This window comes from Salminus brasiliensis, chromosome 5 (assembly GCF_030463535.1).
Source record: "Salminus brasiliensis chromosome 5, fSalBra1.hap2, whole genome shotgun sequence".
NCBI classification, from domain to species: Eukaryota; Metazoa; Chordata; class Actinopteri; order Characiformes; family Bryconidae; genus Salminus; species Salminus brasiliensis.
The window spans coordinates 39,708,430-39,729,135 of record NC_132882.1 but is presented as its reverse complement, the minus strand read 5'-3'; the positions used below and the strand labels follow the sequence as shown (position 1 = coordinate 39,729,135).

General features: G+C 41.7%; 2 protein-coding genes across 4 annotated transcripts; both read left to right on the top strand.

Moving 5' to 3' along the window:
• Positions 1-1,863: 1,863 nt before the first annotated feature.
• LOC140555701 (glyoxylate/hydroxypyruvate reductase B) lies at positions 1,864-11,965 on the top strand. 3 transcript variants are annotated; one of them, XM_072679002.1, is made up of 6 exons: positions 1,864-1,916; positions 5,152-5,526; positions 6,555-6,726; positions 7,074-7,252; positions 8,655-8,751; positions 10,474-11,965. In XM_072679002.1, exons 2-6 carry the CDS (start codon positions 5,160-5,162, stop codon positions 10,625-10,627), a joined length of 969 nt encoding a protein of 322 aa, XP_072535103.1. In that variant the 5' UTR covers positions 1,864-1,916; positions 5,152-5,159; the 3' UTR covers positions 10,628-11,965. The 3 variants fall into 3 exon arrangements, with proteins under 3 accessions (XP_072535103.1, XP_072535104.1, XP_072535102.1); XM_072679003.1 differs by lacking the exon at positions 1,864-1,916 and adding an exon at positions 3,347-3,482; XM_072679001.1 differs by lacking the exon at positions 1,864-1,916 and adding an exon at positions 4,811-4,873.
• A 2,404-nt stretch (positions 11,966-14,369) lies between these two features.
• pard6ga (par-6 family cell polarity regulator gamma a) lies at positions 14,370-20,706 on the top strand. Its single transcript, XM_072679000.1, has 3 exons — positions 14,370-14,521; positions 15,710-15,932; positions 19,382-20,706. The coding sequence occupies exons 1-3, from the start codon at positions 14,456-14,458 to the stop codon at positions 20,341-20,343; spliced, it is 1,251 nt and encodes a 416-aa protein (XP_072535101.1). The 5' UTR covers positions 14,370-14,455; the 3' UTR covers positions 20,344-20,706.

Here is a 20,706-nt window from a genome sequence, read left to right as displayed (position 1 = left end):
GTAAGCACCCCTTACCGACTGTTAAGCATGGGGGTGAATTTGTTAGTCTTTGGGTTTGTCTGGCAGCCAGTGGCACACTGAAAAACATTGCACTGCTAGATGGTAAAAATGCATTCCACTAAATATCAACACATGTTGGAAGCAAATGTGACACAGTTAGATAAAAACCCTGACGCTGAAAATAGCTGAAGAAGCTGGCTTCTACAACACGACAAGAATGCGATACATACCATATAGATTTCTTAAGAAATGCAAGCTAAAGCTTTTGGAGTGGCCCTCATAGTCCCCCGACTTGAACATTATTGAAAAGTTGTGTGGAGGATCTTACACATGCTGTGAATTGTGAATACAAGGTTGGCCAAGACTATTAGAAAACTGCGTTCTGCAAAGACATGTGGGTGAAAAATCCTAAAACAAGAACAGGAAGACTCTGAGCTGGGAACAAAAAGCCCTTGTAAGCTGTGATATCTGCCAGGAGGAGAGTTATAAGGTGCTAATCTACTAGGCTGCCCAAACATTTGCTCAAACCCACAACCCTGTTATCAATAGCCCAGCGCTCTAACCGCTGAGCCACCACTGCTCAGTGCTAGTAGTTGTTGTGTAGGGGCAGTGGTGGCTCAGCGGTTAGAGCGCTGGGCTATTGATAACAGGGTTGTGGGTTTGATACCCGGGCTTGGCAATCTGCCACTGTTGGGCCCTTGAGCAATGCCCTTTACCCTCTCTGCTCGCCGGGTGCTGGAGTTGGCTGTCCACTGCCCTGGGGGTGTGTGTACTCACTGCCCCTAGTTCACACAGTAGTGTGTGTGTGTGTGTGTTTTCACTACCACAGATGGGTTAAATGCGGAGGACACATTTTGCTGTGCACTGTACAGTGACAAATACGTGCACCTTTACTTTTTTTTTACTATGTGTGTATATATTATTTATTTATTTAATTATTATTTTTGTGACATTTGCCAAAAAATATTTTGATGCAGAGGTTGTTTTTTTCCCCCTAAAATCACGTGACCAAAACACGTGGATAAATACGTAAATTCGTGAAATCGTAGATTATTTATCAACAAATTACTAATCATTTAATAACACATTGGTGTTAAATTTCTTAGAATAACGTCTGAAATCAAGCTCATGAACTTCGATCTCCACTAAACCACTAATAAATAAAGAATTTTAGTTTGTTAGCAATGCCAGCCTAGCTTAGCAAACTTCAGACAGAGTAACGGTTGACCAACCGTGTCTGGAATTACTGATAAATCCTCATCTTTAGATTTTTCTCACGTTTTTCTGCATTCTTGAAGATGTAAACCAGGTTATTGAGAGTGGTGAAGTAACTAAAACCGTGAATCGCCATGAATATCCATCTCCAATATAGCCAATTTTATTGGCTGTCCAAAAATGACCATGATGGTGAATAGTGGTACATCATTCTGCTTAACAATGCGCATATCAGGCAGCAGTTTTTACACTACCTCACAGCAAACCCCTCTCAGTGACTTTGTTTACATTATAACCATTTGATTCCACTTTAATATAACATATAACACGGGATTTCAAACTGTTGAACAGTAGTCTACCACACACCACCTTCAAGACGCTACCAGTTTGCACTGACCCATGACTGTAGGAAGCGCTGACATGCAGTTCTGCCGCCATCTAGCGGCTGTTCAGGACATCACACGTTACCGCACAGTTACGACCGAAAGGAAAGAGTGCACAGAAAGACGGAAAAGACCAGCTGTAGCTGTCTGCATAGCTGCCCCACCTGCTTGCCAATCTAAATAACCCGTCCTTTGGAATTTAGCCCGGAGCTTAATCCAAGCTACTGTGATTGATTAACCATGTCTGAGGCAGTAAAACATTAAGTCCCAGCGCCAGACAGTTCAGCCGAGTCTTTGGAGCGCGGAGTAACAGAGCCGGTAAGTCAGGCAAACGCTCCTGAGCCCTTTCCCTGAACTCAGAATGGTCAGTTGGTCTGTTCGTATGGACTTGCGTGCTGCTAGCTGGCTAGTCTGCGGCTGAACTTGGGGGCTGTGTGTGCCGGTGGTAGATCACGTGCTCCTCCTACTGAAAAAGAGGTCCTGCTCAAGACTCATTCTTTGCTGGTAGCAGGTTTCTAAGCTGGCCATCCAGACCAAAACCAGGCCAAATCCAGGCCCTCTGCTGGTAAACCAGCTGATTTTGGCCTTGGTTGTCAAACTGGCCGTAGTGGTTGATCATGCTGGTCAACCACTATGGGCAACATGGTCATGCTAGTGAAGCACCTTAGTCATGCTTCTGACTAAGTGGTAGACCATCTAACATCTATAAAACTATGAAAGTGTTCCCATCCATAAGGGGAATTGTGGGCTGATAACCAGTGTATCCAATATTTCAATATAAGCTGCCAGTGTTGGGCCCTTGAGCAAGGCCCTTCACCCTCTCTGCTCTCTGGGCGCTGGAACAATGGCTGCCCACCGCTCCAGGCATGTGTGTTCACTGCACATGTATGTTAAAGGCAGAGGCCAAATTCCATCGGTGTCCAACAACAACAACAAAAAAGTCTTGTCTAGTTTTCAGACTGTTACAGCAGTTTCCCAATCATGGCATTTCTCGTGCATTGCTTTCTCTATTTTTTTAATAGTTTTGGACAGGTGTTGCCCCCTTCTTCAGTAGTGTTGTGTTTGTTAAATGACTCCCCCTATAGTTTGCACCTATGGACGGAGGTCCCCAAAACAACACCTAGGAGTGGCCCAGTGTACCTAGCTACATATTCAAATACTAAATGCTTGAATCTCTACTGACTACATAACCCACCCACCAGACTGACCACCAGGCTCCCCTGCTATCCGTGTCAGACTAGCTGTCCACCCTCTTGCCACTGCATTTACATGGACTCTGCCACTCTAACTATCTGCCACTATTATCACTATTAACCCATTAACCATCATTACTCTCATTTCTCATACCATGCTTACTATGATTACATGATCATCTACTATGATAATTAGTTATATTATGATTTTTTTGCACACATGAGCAGTAGAACAGTCTTATGTGGTGGTACAGTGACTTTTATCATTTATTAATAATTCTGATCAGAGGAGGATGGTCCGCCTTGGTTTCTCCAGCTCTGAGGGAGTTTTTCCTTGCCACTGTCGCCCTTGTCTTGCTCACTGGGGGTCTTTTTTGTGTTGTTATCTCTTGTCCTCTTACTGATTCCTGTATAGCTGCTTTGTGACAACACCGGTTGTAAAAAGTGCTATACAAATACATTTGATTTGATTTGATAAAGTACTCCTCCTTTCTCAGAAGAGGAGTAAAAAAAATCCACACTCTTTCTTGCTGTTGTCTTCCATATGGAGAAACCCACCATCGGACAAGAGGGCTTCTTTCTGAGAGCAGTCTTTGCCCCAAACTCAAAGCTGTTGTGAAGGGTGGGGTAGGTGTGGACCATCTGGATATACCTCTGATCAACAGCGTTGACGACACCACGACAGACATTGGTATGGCTCTGATGTTGGCATCTGCCAGGCAAGTCTGATGTTTTGCACAGAGAACTCTGTGTGGTTTTTAGTCTCTTTAGTCTTTGATGGAAAAAAAAATAAAATTGTCGTTACCTTTCTGGTATTAGCTTAAATGTTAAAATATAGTCCATCCATGCTCTTTTACTATATCCGTTTTGAAACTTAGCAAATAAATAAAGCTTCGTGTGTATCTTCAGCTAGACAAGAGAGATGACAGTCCAGGTCCAGTGTTTGTTAGCAATTTTAGGATAGCCTTTGTGCTGTGAACTCAAGAAGCAAACTGTAGATATCAAACATGCCATGGCTGATCGATTCCAACTGCAATAAGCCATAAATCATACCCCCCCCCCCTCTCCAAAGTATTACTTTAAGAAAAGGTATTCAGTTGTTTGGTGTGAAATGGTTAATTGTGAAGCTTACAGACTCTCTTCACGGTGGTAGTATAATATAAATCATATACATTGCAATGTCTGCAACACAAATATATAATTTATCATTTTTTATTAGTGTTTTTGTAGACACACAACATGAAGTTTATAGAGGCAGTTTTCTCCAGAACGCACACCAAGACAGGACAAGACCGCCATATTCACCATTTGGGCCTCCGCCTTTTACCCATCCGTGCAGTGAACACACACATACACGCTAGTGAGTGAGCACACATGACTGGAGAGGTGGGCAGCCATCGCTGCGGCAGCTGGGGAGCAGAGAGGGTTAAGGGCCTTGCTCAGAGGCCGGACAGTGGCGGCTTGCCTAGCCCGGCTATCGAACCCACAACCTTGTCATCAGTTGCTTTGTGCCCATCAAACCAAACCACTCTGAATGATTGTTTTAACCATTTATTTATGCAGACACTCTTACAAATGACCAATTTTCCAATATGTCTAGGGATTCTAGATTTTGTATTGCTTTCTTTGCTCCCAACACACCTGATGCTCATCAACAAGCCCTTTCAGAGTTGCAGGGCTGTCCTCAAGACCAGGGCTGAGAAACCGTAGTCTGTCACACACAGCCAATGCGACTCCATCAGTTGTGGAGTCCACTGAATGACTGGAATCGCTAACGCGCCCTCTACAGGGCACTACACGCTACTGCAGGGTTAAGGCTGAAAGGCCAGTGTAAACAGAAAGACCATAAGGACGAGCTGTAGGAATGTGTGCAGAATTGGCGACGCGGTTCTTCCCACCGTTCTGCTCTGTTAACATTTGATGCATTTGTAAATGACCCCTTGTCACTTTAGTGCCCTTTGAGTTTAGTCCTGAGTTTAATCCGAACTGTGATTGATTAACCATGTCTGAGCGTATAAAACATGCGGTGCCAGCGCCAGACAGTTCAGTTCCGAGTCTTTAGAGGACGAAGTAACAGAGCTGGTAAGGTAGTCAAACCCTCATCCTCCTTTCTGAAATAAAAAATGATCATTTAGCATGTCTGTAGTGGTGTAAGTGCTGCTAGCCGGTCAGTCTGGTGGCTAAACTTGAGGGCTGTGTGGGCTAGTGTTGGGTCACGTGGTCTCCCAGGTTGCCATCACTGAGGTTGTGCTGTCATTCTGTTTGTCAGTGAATTGCCCATATTAGAATCACTGGGTCTAAGCTGGCTTTTCTCTATGAGCAAATGAAATGACCTGTTTCTTGATGTTGTCTTCCATCAGCCCAGACTATGGAGAAACCCTGCATCCTGGCCACTATCGGACACGAGGGCATCTACCCGTGTTTCACGGCATGCATCGAGAAGCATTTCACCGTTGTTTCTTACAAGACGTTTGCTCAGAAAAGAGAGCACTTTGCCGACAAGATCCAGGTCATCTTCGTGTGGGGTGGGGCCTTCAAGGTTGACCGCAGCCTCCTGCAGTCTTTGCCCAAACTCAAAGCCGTTGTGAATGGTGGGGTAGGAGTGGACCATCTAGATATACCTCTGATCAACAGCTTTGGAGTGAAGGTTGGTAACACTCCTCATGTTGTCGACAATGCCACGGCGGACATTGGTATGAGTCTGATGTTGGCATCTGCGAGGAAAATCATTCAAGGTAAGTGTCAGTGTTGCACAATGTATTATTTGTTAAGAATCATCATGATTTGGGCCTTTGCAATACTGGCTGATCACAGGCTGCGATATACAGATGAACCCTCACAGTCATGTTGGTCTACGTATTATGTCTATAACCCAATGTATTTACATTTATTTGCCTAATAAGCAGACAGCAGTTTAGTCCCTCCCATTCAGACTGAAGTTATAAGGAGTGTTCAGTATAAGGAGTCTGTACTGTTTTTGAATGGGCCACATTATCGTGCAGCCCGTCAGAACAGAAGTCATTTACATATCTTATATCATATCAGTCTTAAAATAACAGATCCAAAACGGAAACGATTGGAAAATTGTCAAATGTAAAAATGAGTTGTCTTAGGGCCCAAGTGACCTGGCGCACTACCACTTATAATGCACAACCACTATGGCTCAGGGGTCGTGAATTAGAATCCCGAGCCATGCAGCTTTGCCATCAGTGTCTGGAGTACGAGAGAGCACAACTGGCTATGCTCTCTTCGGCTGGGTAGATGGCACGCTCTCCCTTAATCACAGTGATGGTTCCTGGCACAGGCATCTGTTAGCTGATGCTGTGAAGCTTGGGAACGGCGTCTTCCTCCAAGTGTGCTGTCTGCCCAGCAATGCTAGAAGTCTTTGAATGTATCGGAGGAGACGTGTAAAATCCTTACCCTGCTAGTTTCAGGAGAATTGCTAGGGCTAGGGGGAGCCACGAACCGGTGGGTTAATTGGCAAAACCAAAATTGGGGGGCAAAAAGGTCAAAATAATTTGACAAACAAATAATAAAAAAACCCAACAAAACAATTATAACTATTGTTATATAAAACCACACAAATGTCAGTAAGTATGAACTTACAGTTCAGAACTTAATATGAACAGGGCATATTCAGTATGTCGCAGTACTAGTATTTTGTCTATATTGTGCAGCCATATAGTGAGTATCCTTAGTTTTCTCATGTTAGTTTTGTCTACTTGGTGCATACATAGTGTCAACTTTTGTTTTTCCCATTTAGGGGATAACTTTTCCAGGCACCGTGAATCAAAAGACTTGCGAGAGTCCTCTTTGGGTAATGATGTGAGCGGTGCCACCCTGGGTATTATTGGTATGGGCAGAATAGGATATAAGGTTGCCAAGCGAGCCCATGGTTTTGACATGAAAATCCTCTATCACAACAGGAATCGAAGGTGAGGACTCTTTTGGGTTGCTGTCTAAAATCACAGAAAGTATGTTTACATGCACACAGAAGCCCAACATGTAAATACATCATGAGTTTAAACATTTACCAAAGAGCCCACCAGACATCTCAACACCTTTATCAGTAAACCATCTTCACGTCTACCTGGGTTAAACTCTCCCTCCTGAGAAAACACAAGCAGCCCTGAAAATGAAAAAGATATGAATAACTGTGCTCTTAACTGTATGCATACTTAAAGTATGCAGACACTTCACTTAATGGTTAGCCATATTGCTGCACTGGTTGACCTAGCACGTCTAAAAATCCCTCACTGATTTAATTTTACTGTGATTTCAGGAAAGAGGAAGAGGAGAGAGCGGTGGGAGCTGTGTACTGTGAGAAGCTGGAGGAACTGTTGCAGAAATCAGACTTTGTCATGGTGGTGGTCAATCTGTCTCCTCAGACACACAAACTCATTGGTGCTAAAGAACTGGCCATGATGAAATCCAGTGGTACCCTCATCAACATCAGCAGAGGTAAAGAGGCTTCCTGCATTCACCTTAAGAAGGGTCATAAAAGTGTACTGATTCTTGCCAAAACAGTAGCATGTTTGGCACTGACAGTTTACCCATTGGTTTGTAACTCTCCCTAGCACTAGCTCTTGAGACAAGGAGGGTAAGGACTTCACACATCTCCTCTGATACGACGGACTCTAATGTCTCTTCTGTTACATGCAAATTCAGACCTCTCGTCCAATACATGCAAATTCAGACACTGTCTCTTTTCCATCTGCTGCTGTTTGTGCTTTGCCAGCCAGCTGACACACTCTCAGAAAAACACTGGGTCCCTAGTTCCACTGCACCAGCTAACAGACGCTTGTGCTGGCCAACATTGCTTAACAGTGATGAGAGGTGAGAGTGCCATCTACTCACCTGGGGAAAGTATGGCCTATTGTGCTCTCTCTGACTACTGCCTCTGATGGCAAAGCACCAATGGCTTTGGATTTTAATTTGTGACCCCTGGGCCTTATTGGTACCGTGCTAGACTGTTGATCCGCTTGGAGCCTCAAACAGTACCATGTTTGCCCTATAATCAAGAGATCACAGGTTCAGTTCAAAACCATACGTGGCCAGGACTCCCAGCTAGCAAAGTTGGCTTTGCTCTGTCTGGATGGCGCCCCCTCTTTCCCATTGCTAAGCAGTTGGATGTTCCAAGTGTGTTCAGCTGTCCAGTGCTGTATTAGCAGCAAGTCAAAAATGAACTGTCAGCTTTGCCAAACTTATTCTCTGACTTTTGTATTATTCTCAGCTTTTCTACTAACAGTCAGCAACCACTGGCCCTTAGAAGCAACTTTCTAAAGATCTGAAAACCAAAGTAATCAGTGCCCACAAGGCAGAGGGTGGCTTTAAGAAGATCCAAGTAAGAAATTACAGTTCAATGGGACTGTGGAGGTCCAGATGTGATCTGGAAGCACAGGAAAACTCTCAGAGAAATGGTTAGTAACATGAAAATCAAGACCTTGATATGAACGTCAAGAATCTGCAGGAAGGTTTAGCTGAGTCAGGAGTGTTAGTGCATGTGCCACTGTGCAGCCTGCTTTGCTTGCACAGAGATAATCTTTATGGAAGAATCGTGTTGAATCCGCTACCAGCTCAGTTGCTCACTTTTGTAAAATAAGAAACATTGATGTTCTATGTAAACTTTGTTCATTACTGAACATGCCATTCACTTCATATAAGTTCATATAAGAGTGTTTCAGCTCTGCCTGCTTTTTGGCACAAGACACAATACTACTCAATATCACTTCAAATACCACATCTAATGTCACATGCAACATGTAAAGCCTTAAAAAAATAGCTTCCAACCTGCACTATAAATGAAATGACTCTATATTTGAGAACTCAATAAATGACCATGTATACATTTTTGTTTTTCAAGGACTGGTTGTTGACCAGGATGCTTTGGTTGACGCCCTCCAGAGGAAAGCCATAAAAGCTGCAGCCTTGGATGTGACATACCCAGAGCCTCTTCCAAGGTAAATTTAGAAACTACTCAGACTAAAGTAACAAAAACAGAACTCATAATTCACACCACCAATCTGTGCATGCGTTTTGCCTGTCAGGTCTGCTGTGATCCAGCACATTGCTGGAGAATATGCATTGCATTATTATAGTGAATGTAGCCACTGGCACGTGCAAGAAATGCAAAGGGCTCCAATTTCCGATTCTCAACTTTTGTGAGTAAGCTAACTAACATAAAACCTAACTTAGATAAAGCTAGTAACCAAAGTTTTATACAGTTACAGATCACACTACTTAAACTTCAGCTGGATTAGCTGTTAAGATGACAGCTACAAGCATTGCAGATGTTTTATCCTATTCCTTTAGGCATCCCGCTTGATTCCCCAGTGTCTTGTACCTTGCCTCAGACTCTCACCCCCAGGAACATCAAGAATGATACCAGATTTGTTTGTGTTGTTTAAATGCAAACAAAAGAATATGTGAACCCCAAAGCATTTGTAATCGCAACACTAAGGCTGAAGTGGTACATTATTTGTGCAGTGCAGGGGTGTCAATATTTTGCCCATGATTGTGTGATTATGTATGGTTGTACTTCATCAATGCCTAATAATAATAACAATAATAATAATGTTAAAGTTCATTGTCACGTTTTTCAAATTTCATTTATGTCTACGGCCTTGCAGTGAAGTAGGGCTGGGTGGTACAGTATATCATGGTATTTTAATTTATTCACATATTTATGTTTGCCAGGAACAATTGACCACTGAATTCTAAATTCCTATTAGAACCAGATAAGAGGGGGCTTACTTTACTACTAATACACATTTAACAGCAATATATTTAATATTTTATTGTGCATTGAAAGTTTATGAGTGAGAGTGAGAGTGTGAACGAGAATGCTCCAGTTTTTGTAATATTCTGCTGTGGTGTCTCTCACACTCTGCTGGTTGAAGTTTTCCAGCAGAACAAAGTTCTAAATTACACAGCGCAACAATGTTGTTGCACTTTGTTGTTGCATAACAATATTACGGTTTGTACAAAACTTTGACCATAGGACATGTTTTAAATGGTATAGATGGGTTTCTCTGCAACATCACAGAGCTGTGCACACAACCAGGGGGCAGAAAACAGCGAAAAGCAGCACTCGTCACACTAGCAAGCAAAAATGACACGGAGTAAACTGTACCAACCACAGAGAAAATGAATGGAAAATGTTCTGTGGGATCACATCCTTTTGTCAAAAATCATATAAAATAAAAAATTAACAAAAAAACAAAAAACAAATGGATCCAACTCTGAAACTGACTTTACAAACAGTACGAAATCTATGTTGATTGCAGCAGTTGACTAATATTACAACCCACAACTGGCTATGTTTTCAAAGCGCTTTTGCCACTTGGTCTATCCCGAAAGAACAGTCATACTGCCCAACACTACGCTAGAGTAATATTGCAGAATTGTACACAAATATGACTCGGGTTGTGCAGTGTTATGCATTTCTTATGAGACATGATTTTGAGCCAAGAAACTGTTTAGTCTGCTGTATGATACCTGATGCTGTGGTCTGGGTAACGTGCACCGTACCATACGAACAGCTTTTTTTAAAGAAACCAACGTATGCTTTTCCAAAAAACGTGGTGTTCATTCGGCAAGAAAAAAAAAGTTAAGTAATTGTGTCAGCTTGATCCAATTCTATGTGGACCTGTCATGATTGATTGTAATGTGCATTGTTACAGAGATCACCCCTTGCTGTCGTTTCCAAATGTGATTGTGCTGCCTCATATGGGAACACACACAGTGGAGACGTCCCAGATCATGGTGGAGAGAATGGTGACCAATGCCCTGGCAGCTGTGAACGGGGAACAACTTCCTAATGAAGTGAAGATATAGGACGGGCCTGGGGATCATGACGCACGTCTGCCCCCTTGCTTGACTTTTTACCCCAATTCCATTACTACTTTAAATCAGCACTGTGTTGAAATATGTACATGAACCCTGTGATGAGACTGTGATTACTTTAAAAGACTCACAAGTCACATCTACTATGCAGTAATTACAAGAACTGTATGATTTATGTAGACTACTTGGGTAATAATAAGGATTTTGGGCCTCTAAGCACATGGCCTACAGGCCTTCATAAAACCTATGGACTATTTTATTATTTGCTTACAATTGCAATTTTTTGACGTGCCTAATTATTTTAAAAATCTGTAGTGTAGCTTTTTTTCTGTTTGGATCTTTGAGGCTTCTTAACAGTTTTTCTTTTCCATTTTAACTGATTGCATCCATCCATCTTGTTGCTGGCTGTACTCTTCCTTTTTTGCCTTCAGCTGTTCCAAGCATACATAATCTTTTCGTAAGAACTTTTCACAATATTCCTAGAATAGGTGCTTCAGTTTGGTTATCTGGGTTTTTTTTGAGTAAGAGGTGAAGCTTGATTTGGTCAAACGTCTTTGCGAGCACCAAGGCTCCTCAGAAAACCACAGAAAAGACCACAGACTGGACTTTTAGTTTGTTTATAGCGTATGTAATATAAGTATTTACAACGTGTTGTTATGAAATAACTACATTTTGGGAGGAGGAACATGCCTGAAGCCTCTCCTCCCTAATCTAACCTCCTATAAATTCCATCTCTACCTTGTTCACGTGTTTACGACAAGTCTGCACAACCTTTTACCAACATGTCACCCCCACCCACTCCTCCCTTTTAACCTTGTAATCTATCTCTTCTCGACCAACGGGGGGAACTAGTCTGGGAACTAGCTTCTTACCACAAAGCAGGAGCCACCCAAAGTGTTCAGCTCAAAACTGCCCCCTCTCTCACGGTCTTCTCCCAATCATTATAAACTGAAGGCAATGTCCGAACTGGCAAAATGCAGCTTGAATAAATATTGTCACCTGGACCAGAGCACAGCAGCAGACAAGTGCTCTGTCCTGTAGCGCCTCCTAATGCCCTGAAAGAAACTGACAGACTGCTACCTAGCTCACTCATGCCATCTCCTGGGCTTCACCTCCCATTTTGCTCTGGACCACATCTGAAGTTTGAACCCAGTGGTTGTGCTGAAGGTGTGGGTGAAGTGCAGAGCCATAAGCTCTCGTTCTCGAGCTCAGCTTCAGCTTTAAGACAGCAGCAAGGGAGAGAGAGAGATGCCGCAACAGATGGGAAATGAGAACTGGAAAGTATGGTACGGTAATTTGGCTTTTGAGAATCTCTCTTTGTTGTGGTATGTAATTTAATAAAATCTCATGTCTGCTACCATCACTCTCTACTGTCATTTATTTCTGTGGGCATCCCTGCCACGGATGTCTATAAACTATAAACAAATGTCTATATTGCATGTGGATTGGCTGTATTTTTCTCCCTTCTCATTTGAGAAAGTGTCACTTTAGTTCTGTCCAGATACACATTTGCGTAATTTATTTTCAAGCGAACGTCGCCTCATGTTGGTTTGGGAAGGATCTTTTCTGCTGCTATGCATTACGTTTTGTCTCCAAGGACACATAGCAATCAGAAATCCATCAAAATTTTTATATTAAAGGTGCCATAAAATGCATTTATTCATTAGGTGCATAAGGTGCGCTTTGAATGTCTGGACTGGCTAGGGATTTGTTGACTGTCTCTTTTGGATTACTTGTTCAAAATAAGGTTCAGTCAAGAGAGTTGTCCGAAAAAGAGATCACAGCCTTACACAAACAAGGAAAAGGATACAAAAAGCAAAAGCACTGAATGTTCCTAGAGATACAGTTGGAAGAACAAAAGTTTGCAGGTTTACAGTTAAACGAACACTGCCTACGCTACCTGGACAGTAGGGTGGATACTAAACACTGAATGTCTCAATGTCTGTATACCTTGTATGCCTCATACTGACCCAAAAGCCAAATATGCTCAAAACCATGCAATATGTTTGGTAGAGGAAGAATGAAGCATACACTTAAGAACACCCTGCCTTCAGTGAAGCATGGCGGTGGCTCAGTGATGCTCTGGGCTGCTTTGCTTCCTCTGGCACTGGAAACCTGCAGCATGTGGAAAGGCAAGCTAGATTTAGTTAATCCTATGAGAAAACATTAGACCTTCTGTGAGGAAGCTGAAGCCTGGGTGTCGTTGGACCTTCCAAAAGGACGGTGATCCCAAGCATATCTCAAAGTCCACTAAGGCTTGGTTCCAGGAGAAGTACTGGTAGATTCTGGAGTGGCCGTCACAGTTGACTGACAAACCCTGTAGAAACTCTTTAGTGGGATTTTGGAGAAAGCAATTGCAGCATGCCAACTCAGTACTATTAGTGAACTGAAGGCCACTGGCCATGAGGAACTCAAGTCATAACAGCAACAAGGTACTCTACAAAGTCAAGAAAGGGTTGATTAATTCAAGGTTTGATTAATTCTGAAAGGTAGTCATTAAAAATGCCATTTTGTTATAATAAACACGTTATAATAGTTATATTAATACACCTAATCTGCAATGGGATTAAATAATAATGATTGCAACTGTAAATACCTTATTAGTTCTTAGGCAGCTGATTCTTATAGAATCCACATAAAATCCACATAAATCCCACCCAATGGAATTGCAATCTGCAGTGCATACAGTAGGCCTACAAATGCAATGTTATGAGGAGTTGACCCTTCGTCGTTGACCTTATACAATAATGTACTCTGGCAGCAGTGCTGTTATATTGGTTTCTATTACAGTTTGTGTAACGCCAAATGTGTTTTTTTTTTTTCAACGACAATCTTTAAAAAGTGTTGTTATACACCCACATTGAGTGTGCTCCAGCAGCTAGATCTCACTGTGTAATGTGAGTGTGGATGAAAAAGAAGTACAGATTGTAACAGGAAGGCATGTGATCAGATAATGACACATAATGTTACTCAGCTAGCCGTCAGGTTCCCCGAGGAAAAGCAAAAAGTGAACTTTTATGTTGTAGTCAGTCAGCGAATCAAAATAAAATACCCAAGTATAAACATATGATCATTTGGTAAAGCTGCAAGGAACCAGACCAAGGTATAGCATGTAAAGCTATTACATAAAATTATTAGGAATAAACAGTTCTTAAGTAAATCCCTTTTTTGGTGAGTTTTTTTTTTTTTTTTTTTTTACATATTTTCCATCATGGACACTACATATAAAACTGAGAGACACAGTTAGGTTCACTGGTAGTTTTTGTCATGGGCGCTGGTCCCATCACTACCACCACAGTAAAGAAACCAGTTGTGGTGCTCTGAATTACATTGTTTGCATGTAAACGATTAAATTTGACCCAATGAACAAATTGGAATATAAATATATATATATATATATATATATATATATATATATATATATATGTGTGTGTGTGTGTGTGTGTGTGTGTATAGCTATAGTATTGTTTAGTGTCGAGCATTGTGATACTACTACACATGGTACCTGTTTTCCTAGGAAGTAGTAAAAGCAGAGTAAAGCCAGTGTAGGGATAAGGCTGGCTCAGGGCTTGCTCAGAAGCTAGCAGGAGACGTCGGATGGATAAAGTAAGTTAGCGGCAGGGGAAGTGATGCCATAGTGATTGTTTAGAGCTCCTCCTCAGCGCCTCTGACAGACCCACGGTCTTGCTTTTTCCGTCCATTCAAGCGTAGCTCAAGTTAGTCGCGGGTTACTCACACAGGAAAGAACACACACACACACACACACACACACACACACACACAACAAAATCCCGCCACAAAGTCTAATTACCAGAGGACATGATCCGGACTTTCAGCAAATCCGTGTCTTTGCGCTTCTGCACAGTCGTCGAGGTCAAAAGCAAGGTAAGTTTACCTCAGAAAGGCTCGTTTTAAGCCTCACCTCGTTTGGCACGCGCTGCTGTGATGTGCCCCGACTGCGCTGGGTCGCTGGATCTACAGGACGGTGCTCTCTTTAGAACAACAGTAGAACCTTTTAGAACGTCCAGCATTTCTCAACATGAGGACTTAAAGTTTCAGTTTCTGGTGTAAAAACAAATACTTTAACGTGAAAAAGGTGTGAGAAACAGCAAGACAGAACAGAAGGAAATGGATCATGGGAATTAATGGTGGAAAAAATGGTAAAATGTACATGAATTTTTTTACTAATATGCACTGTAAGTGGAAATAGTGGAGTTTCCCAAGAATTTCCAAAGATAACATACAATTCCTACATAAAAGATCTTGTCTGTGATGCTGAAAAGGTTAAAAAAAAAAAAAAAAAAAAAAAGTACTGCAGTGCTGTGCATAAAATCATGTACATATGGGTCAGCAGCAATGTTAACATCAAAAACAGAATGGGGGAAAAATGTGACCTCAATGATTTTAGTGTGTGGCATGATTGCTGGTGCCACACAGGTGGATCTAAGTGTGTCATGACCTGCTGATCTCCTGGGATTTTCAGCACAACAGTCTACAGGGTTTACTCAGAATGGTGTAATAAAGAAAAATTCATCCGGTGAGCGTCGGCTCTACAGACAGAAACACCTCGGTGATCAGAAAGGTCAGCAGAGAATGGCCAGACTAGTTAAAGCTTCTGAAAGCTGAGCTGCAGTGGGTGCAGGCTCACCAAAACTGGACAGTTGAAGACTGCAAAAATGTAGCCTGGTCTGATGAACCTCGATTTCTGCTGAGGCTCACAGATGAAAAGGCCAACATTTGGCACCAATTGCATGAAACCAAGGACCCAACCTGCCTTGTGTCAACAGTCCAGACTTGGAGACTCGAGACCTGAATCTGTCAAAATTCACATGTGACTTTGCTGTGAGCAAATGCACATTCTACACTTTATGGCCACATGTCTGTGGATACCTGCTCATGTAATTTGCTAAAAATAAAAAATGAAGAGCATTAAAAATGTCCTCTCTCTGCTGACGTCAATATCTGTACTCTTCTGGTAAGGCTTTCACTTAAATTTTCTTTGAAATCAGTGACTATTAAGAGTCAAATTTGATTTAGCTGTTATATGGTTTCCTCTCTTTCCTTTTTTCAAAGTTTGGTGCAGAATTTAGGAGGTTTTCTCTCGATCGCTATGAGCCAGGGATGTTTAAGGACTTCCTGCAGCTTCTTTTGTCCTTACACAACTTGCGTCACGTAGAGATCTTCATCTGCTATGCAGACGTCCATGGAGAACTGCTGCCCATCAACAATGATGAAAACTTCTGCAAGGCTGTGTCTACTGCCCAACCACTACTACGCATCTTCATTCAGCAGCAAGGTACAGATGGAATAAACCTTTCAAAAGTTCCAAAATACTTTAGACTAGTGGTAAAAGGGCATTTATCTCCTTTTTTAGGACACCAAATATTTAGACCACAAATTTCACCAGCAAAAGCTTCTACATAAATAATTTATTGTACATGTATGCAAAATATTACAGATAAATAAATAAATGGAGGGCTAGGAAACAAATGATTGGACAATAAAAACAAACAGCAGTTCATTTGCACTACTATTATTGTTTTGGACTACAGTACAAAAACATTATCTGAGGTTTTTAATATTGTGCACATTTTTTCAATTTAATAAAGTGATTCATCAGAGTAACAAAATAATAATACCAAAATACTTTTCTATAGCTCATGATATTTACAGGCTACCTTTAAGCTGATTAATTTGTTTGAAGCTCTAGATAGAACACAGTTGAGTTTTCTATTTTTATTTGATTTAAATGTTGATATTATATGATATAGGATTAACTATGTTGATATTTGAATCACAGGGACTAATGTGGACACACATTGGTTAATTCTCTTTAATTACACTGCATTATTGGCAATATTCCATTCCATTTTTTCTTGTTTTCTGCAAATTACTCTATACCATAGTTTACATTAGGCCACTTGTGTTGAAATTGTTTAAATAATTTGTTGCTGTAATGCAAAAACCTCAATCTCAGTTGTTACCATTTTTCACTTTATGACACTCTAAATCTGATGTGTTTTTTCTCTTCCTGTAAAGGCCTTTGTGTGTCTTTCTGTACCACAGTAACCCAAAATGTTTATTCACATGAATTTAAGTATGCAGTAAAATTCAGTGATAACTATTGACTAGGAATGAAAATAGTATTGTGACATGCTACGTTGTCCCTGTTTACTGATGTGAGTCACAGGCGGTTTATCAGAATGTCCATCTAGCTGCGTAGTTTTCGGTCACAGCCTTTATGTCCGGAATAGGAAGCGAGTTATCTGGTCAGGAATTATGTGTACTTTAGTGTAATTGCTTCATGGTTCATTTTGGTGGGTTTGTTTGTGTACTGAAATCTTCCGGTCTTGTTCAGTTGGGCTTCTGATGATGTGAAGTGGCACATTTAACATTCTGGGTCTGAAGTTTGCTGTAACTGGGACTGTGGCTGTTACTGTATACACCAATCAGCCACATAAATGTGGTGTAGGTCCCCATCTTGTCACCAAAACAGCTCTGACCTGTCAAGGCATGGACTACACAAGACCTCTGATGATGCGCTGTGGTATCTGACACCAAAACGTTAGCAGCAGATCCTTTAGTTTAAGTCCTTTAGGTTGTGAGGTGGGGCCTTCATGGATTGCGTCAGTGAGTTGTCTAGTCATGACAATTTGGCTCTTGTCAAAGCTGCTTAGATCTTTACGCTGGCCCAGTTCTCTTGTTTCCGCAACATCAGCTACAGCTTTCAGTGCTTTTAATGTTAACTCATAAAGAGGGCCGGCTCTGTCCTGGGGTGCTTCTTAGACCCAGTGCAGGTGGTGGGAGACAGGAGGATGACAACCAAGCTGGCATCCATGCTGGAGAACAGCTCCCACCCCATGCATGAGACTCTGGCAGCACTGGGCAGCTCCTTTAGCGACAGGCTGCTTCACCCCAAGTGTGTGAAGGAGCGGTATCGCAGGTCCTTCCTTCCTGCTGCCGTCAGACTACACAACCAACACTGCTCCCAGCGGACCACATACACACACACTTAACTACACACACATGTTCATGTTCAGGGAATACTATGTGCAATATCCCACCCCCATGTGCAATTAAGAGTCTTTGCTGTAAATAATATTGTTTATTGCTTTTTTAATTCTTATCTATATTGTGTGTATATAGTGTAAATTATTTATTTATCTAAATTTTTGTAACTGAGTGTCCTGCTATCCCTTTCTGCTGTTACACTGTGAATTTCCCCACTGCGGGACTAATAAAGGACTATCTTATCTTATCTTATCTTATCTTATCTTAAGGCTGCATTTTCAACATTACAGGTGCATAACCATCATGGTTTGGGATGTCAGTTCTGGGCTGGTTTGATTTTTGTCTCTTAGTTTTAATTAGAGATAATTAAGCCTAAGAGTTAACCAGTACTTCCACCCTTAATGTCTGCTGGTCTGTCTCCCTCTCTTGGCATATTTGAAAAATGCACTTGAGGGAGATGGATAGCAAATTTGTGTGGAGGTGGGACATAGTGCGTCACGATGGTAGAGGGGAGGGTGCAGGAGAAAATGGAGGGATACAGCTATCCCTGTCAAGTAGCGTAGTCTCCTGCTACGCCCCAAACTGTGGAAATCTGTCATGGACATATACAGTTACTGTACAAAAAAACAGCACAAATGTCTATAATAAGGAAATGCATATGTATAAAGGATAGGGGTTCAGTTCGGTTTACACCACAGTTCGATACAAAGGGGAAAAAAGGCTTCTTTTAATAGATTCTTTTCATTTATTTTAAACAGGCAGTGCAAGTTACACTGACACAAGTTATGCTTCACCATTGTATATATTTATTTAAGCATCATTAAGCCCAGCCCTGATATGAAAGAAGCTGTTTTAAGCTAAGCTTCACTTCAACTTGTGTGTCTCACAAGTAAATTAATAATAAATAAATAAAAAACGTTTACCACCTTTTACCAACTTTTACCTACCTTTACCATCTTTACAAACTGATTTGTGGTTTATTTACATTTGTGTTCAGGTATTTTTAGGCTGTGGTGGGAGGCAGTATGACCAATGTAGATCAATAGTGGCGGTAAGAAAGGTGGGACATAAGCAGTTTTACCAGTGGCTGCATGTAGATGCAGGTACATGTAGACCAATAGCGTCAGTGAAAAGGCAGAGCTTGAACAGACTCTTTTAACCCCTTAACACTTCAAGGCCTATTACACCCTAAGGCATATTGCTCAGTATCTACAGGGGCCTCTGTACAAACTGGTGGGGCTGTTCTTTGTAAAAACATATTAGGCCCATCGACAGACAACAGGCTTTTTAAGTATTAAAGCTGTGAAAATCTACGCACAGATTGTGTAGCCTGGAAAGGGGGACGCCTGGTCACCTTAGTTGATCAATGTTCGTTCATAAGCTGCCGCATATTTTTATGTATTACTGCTTACACTGAACTGTAAAGTCCAAACTTTGACGATGGGGGGACTAATAAATGACACCAACACAGATTTAACATTCTGAATTGCTAATAAGCCAATGTAGGTGTTGGTCGATTACTAAATACAAACACAGTGGGATAAGTACATCACTCCTTATTGTATAAATATTTTATGTATACATTCCAATACTTACTCAGTTTCACTGAGCAAATTACTGGCCAGATTTTTATTCAAATGTTCACACATTTTATGTATATTGTTACAAACTAGGCAATTGTAGGTAGTAAGTAAAGTATTCTCTAGTCTTATTTTAAACTCTGATGTTTTACAGAGGAAATTGACCAGGCTTCTGCCAGAACAGATGGTGTGAAAAGGCAAAAGAAATCAGCAGCAGCATCACATGGCGATGATCCCAGTCGCAGGAGACCCCAAGTTCAGATCAGCATGCCGCAAAATTTTCGTCCAATCTCCTCTATAATCGATGTGGACATCCTCCCAGAATGTCACAGAAGAGTTCGCCTCTACAGCCAGGGCTCGGACAGGCCTTTGGGCTTCTACATCCGTGATGGAACAACAGTCAGGGTCACTTCGCATGGTCTAGAGAAAGTTCCGGGTATCTTCATCTCGAGGATGGTTCCAGGAGGCCTGGCCCAGAGTACAGGATTGCTGGCCATCAACGACCAGGTCCTGGAGGTCAACGGCATTGATGTGATGGGCAAGTCTTTGGACCAAGTGACCGACATGATGGTTGCTAACAGTTACAACCTTATAATCACTGTGAAACCGGCAAACCAACGCAACAACGCAAAGCGCTTTAGCTATATCTCCCCAAGCCCAGGACGTCTTCTTGAAGGCAAAGGTTCTATAAGCTACCCAGGACTGCCCATGATTATGGGAGCCCATATTTGGACAAGCAATAGCTATGAAAGCGATGAGGATTCAGACTTGATTGTTGACAGACCTGTCAAACACCCATCCCAGCGCTCCAACGCTTCAGGGACACCCCAGTCTTCTCGCTCCAGTGCTCATGATCGCTACCGATGCCTCGGGCACCACTGCTCACCTGACTACTGCCGTTCACAGCCCTCCCTCAATCACATGAGCCCTCCTGAGCCCAGCACCCCATTGCATCGGGAAATGATCCACCAGCATCACTACAGAAGCAGCCCAGCATTTAGACAAAGCACTTCCAGCACACAGGATATCTTGAGCATGTTGCGCGCAGACGTACGGCAACGCCTCATGTTGCCTCAAGGGGCAATGGAGGAGGATGGAATTGTTATTACTCTGTAATGCACATATAAAATACAATATATATATTTTTAGATTGATATTTTTGCCCTTTATTCATCAAATGTGTGTACAATAAATGTTTAGAAATAGTTTTGCTATTCTGCACATCTGGTTGGACTGCATGTACATTTAATGAGTTCAACAACAGTTATATAGTTGAGGTTGCAGTTAAACAGTTATTATCAGTATCTATGTTATTTGACTTTTTCCTAAAAATGGGAAAGAATGATAATAGTAAATCTTCATATGCAGTCCTTGTAATGAAGTGGATGTCAATTTATTTATGTAAACACAGATAAACAAATGCAGTGCTTTTGTATTATACCAGAGATACAGTAAATAACATTAGCCAAAAATGGCTAA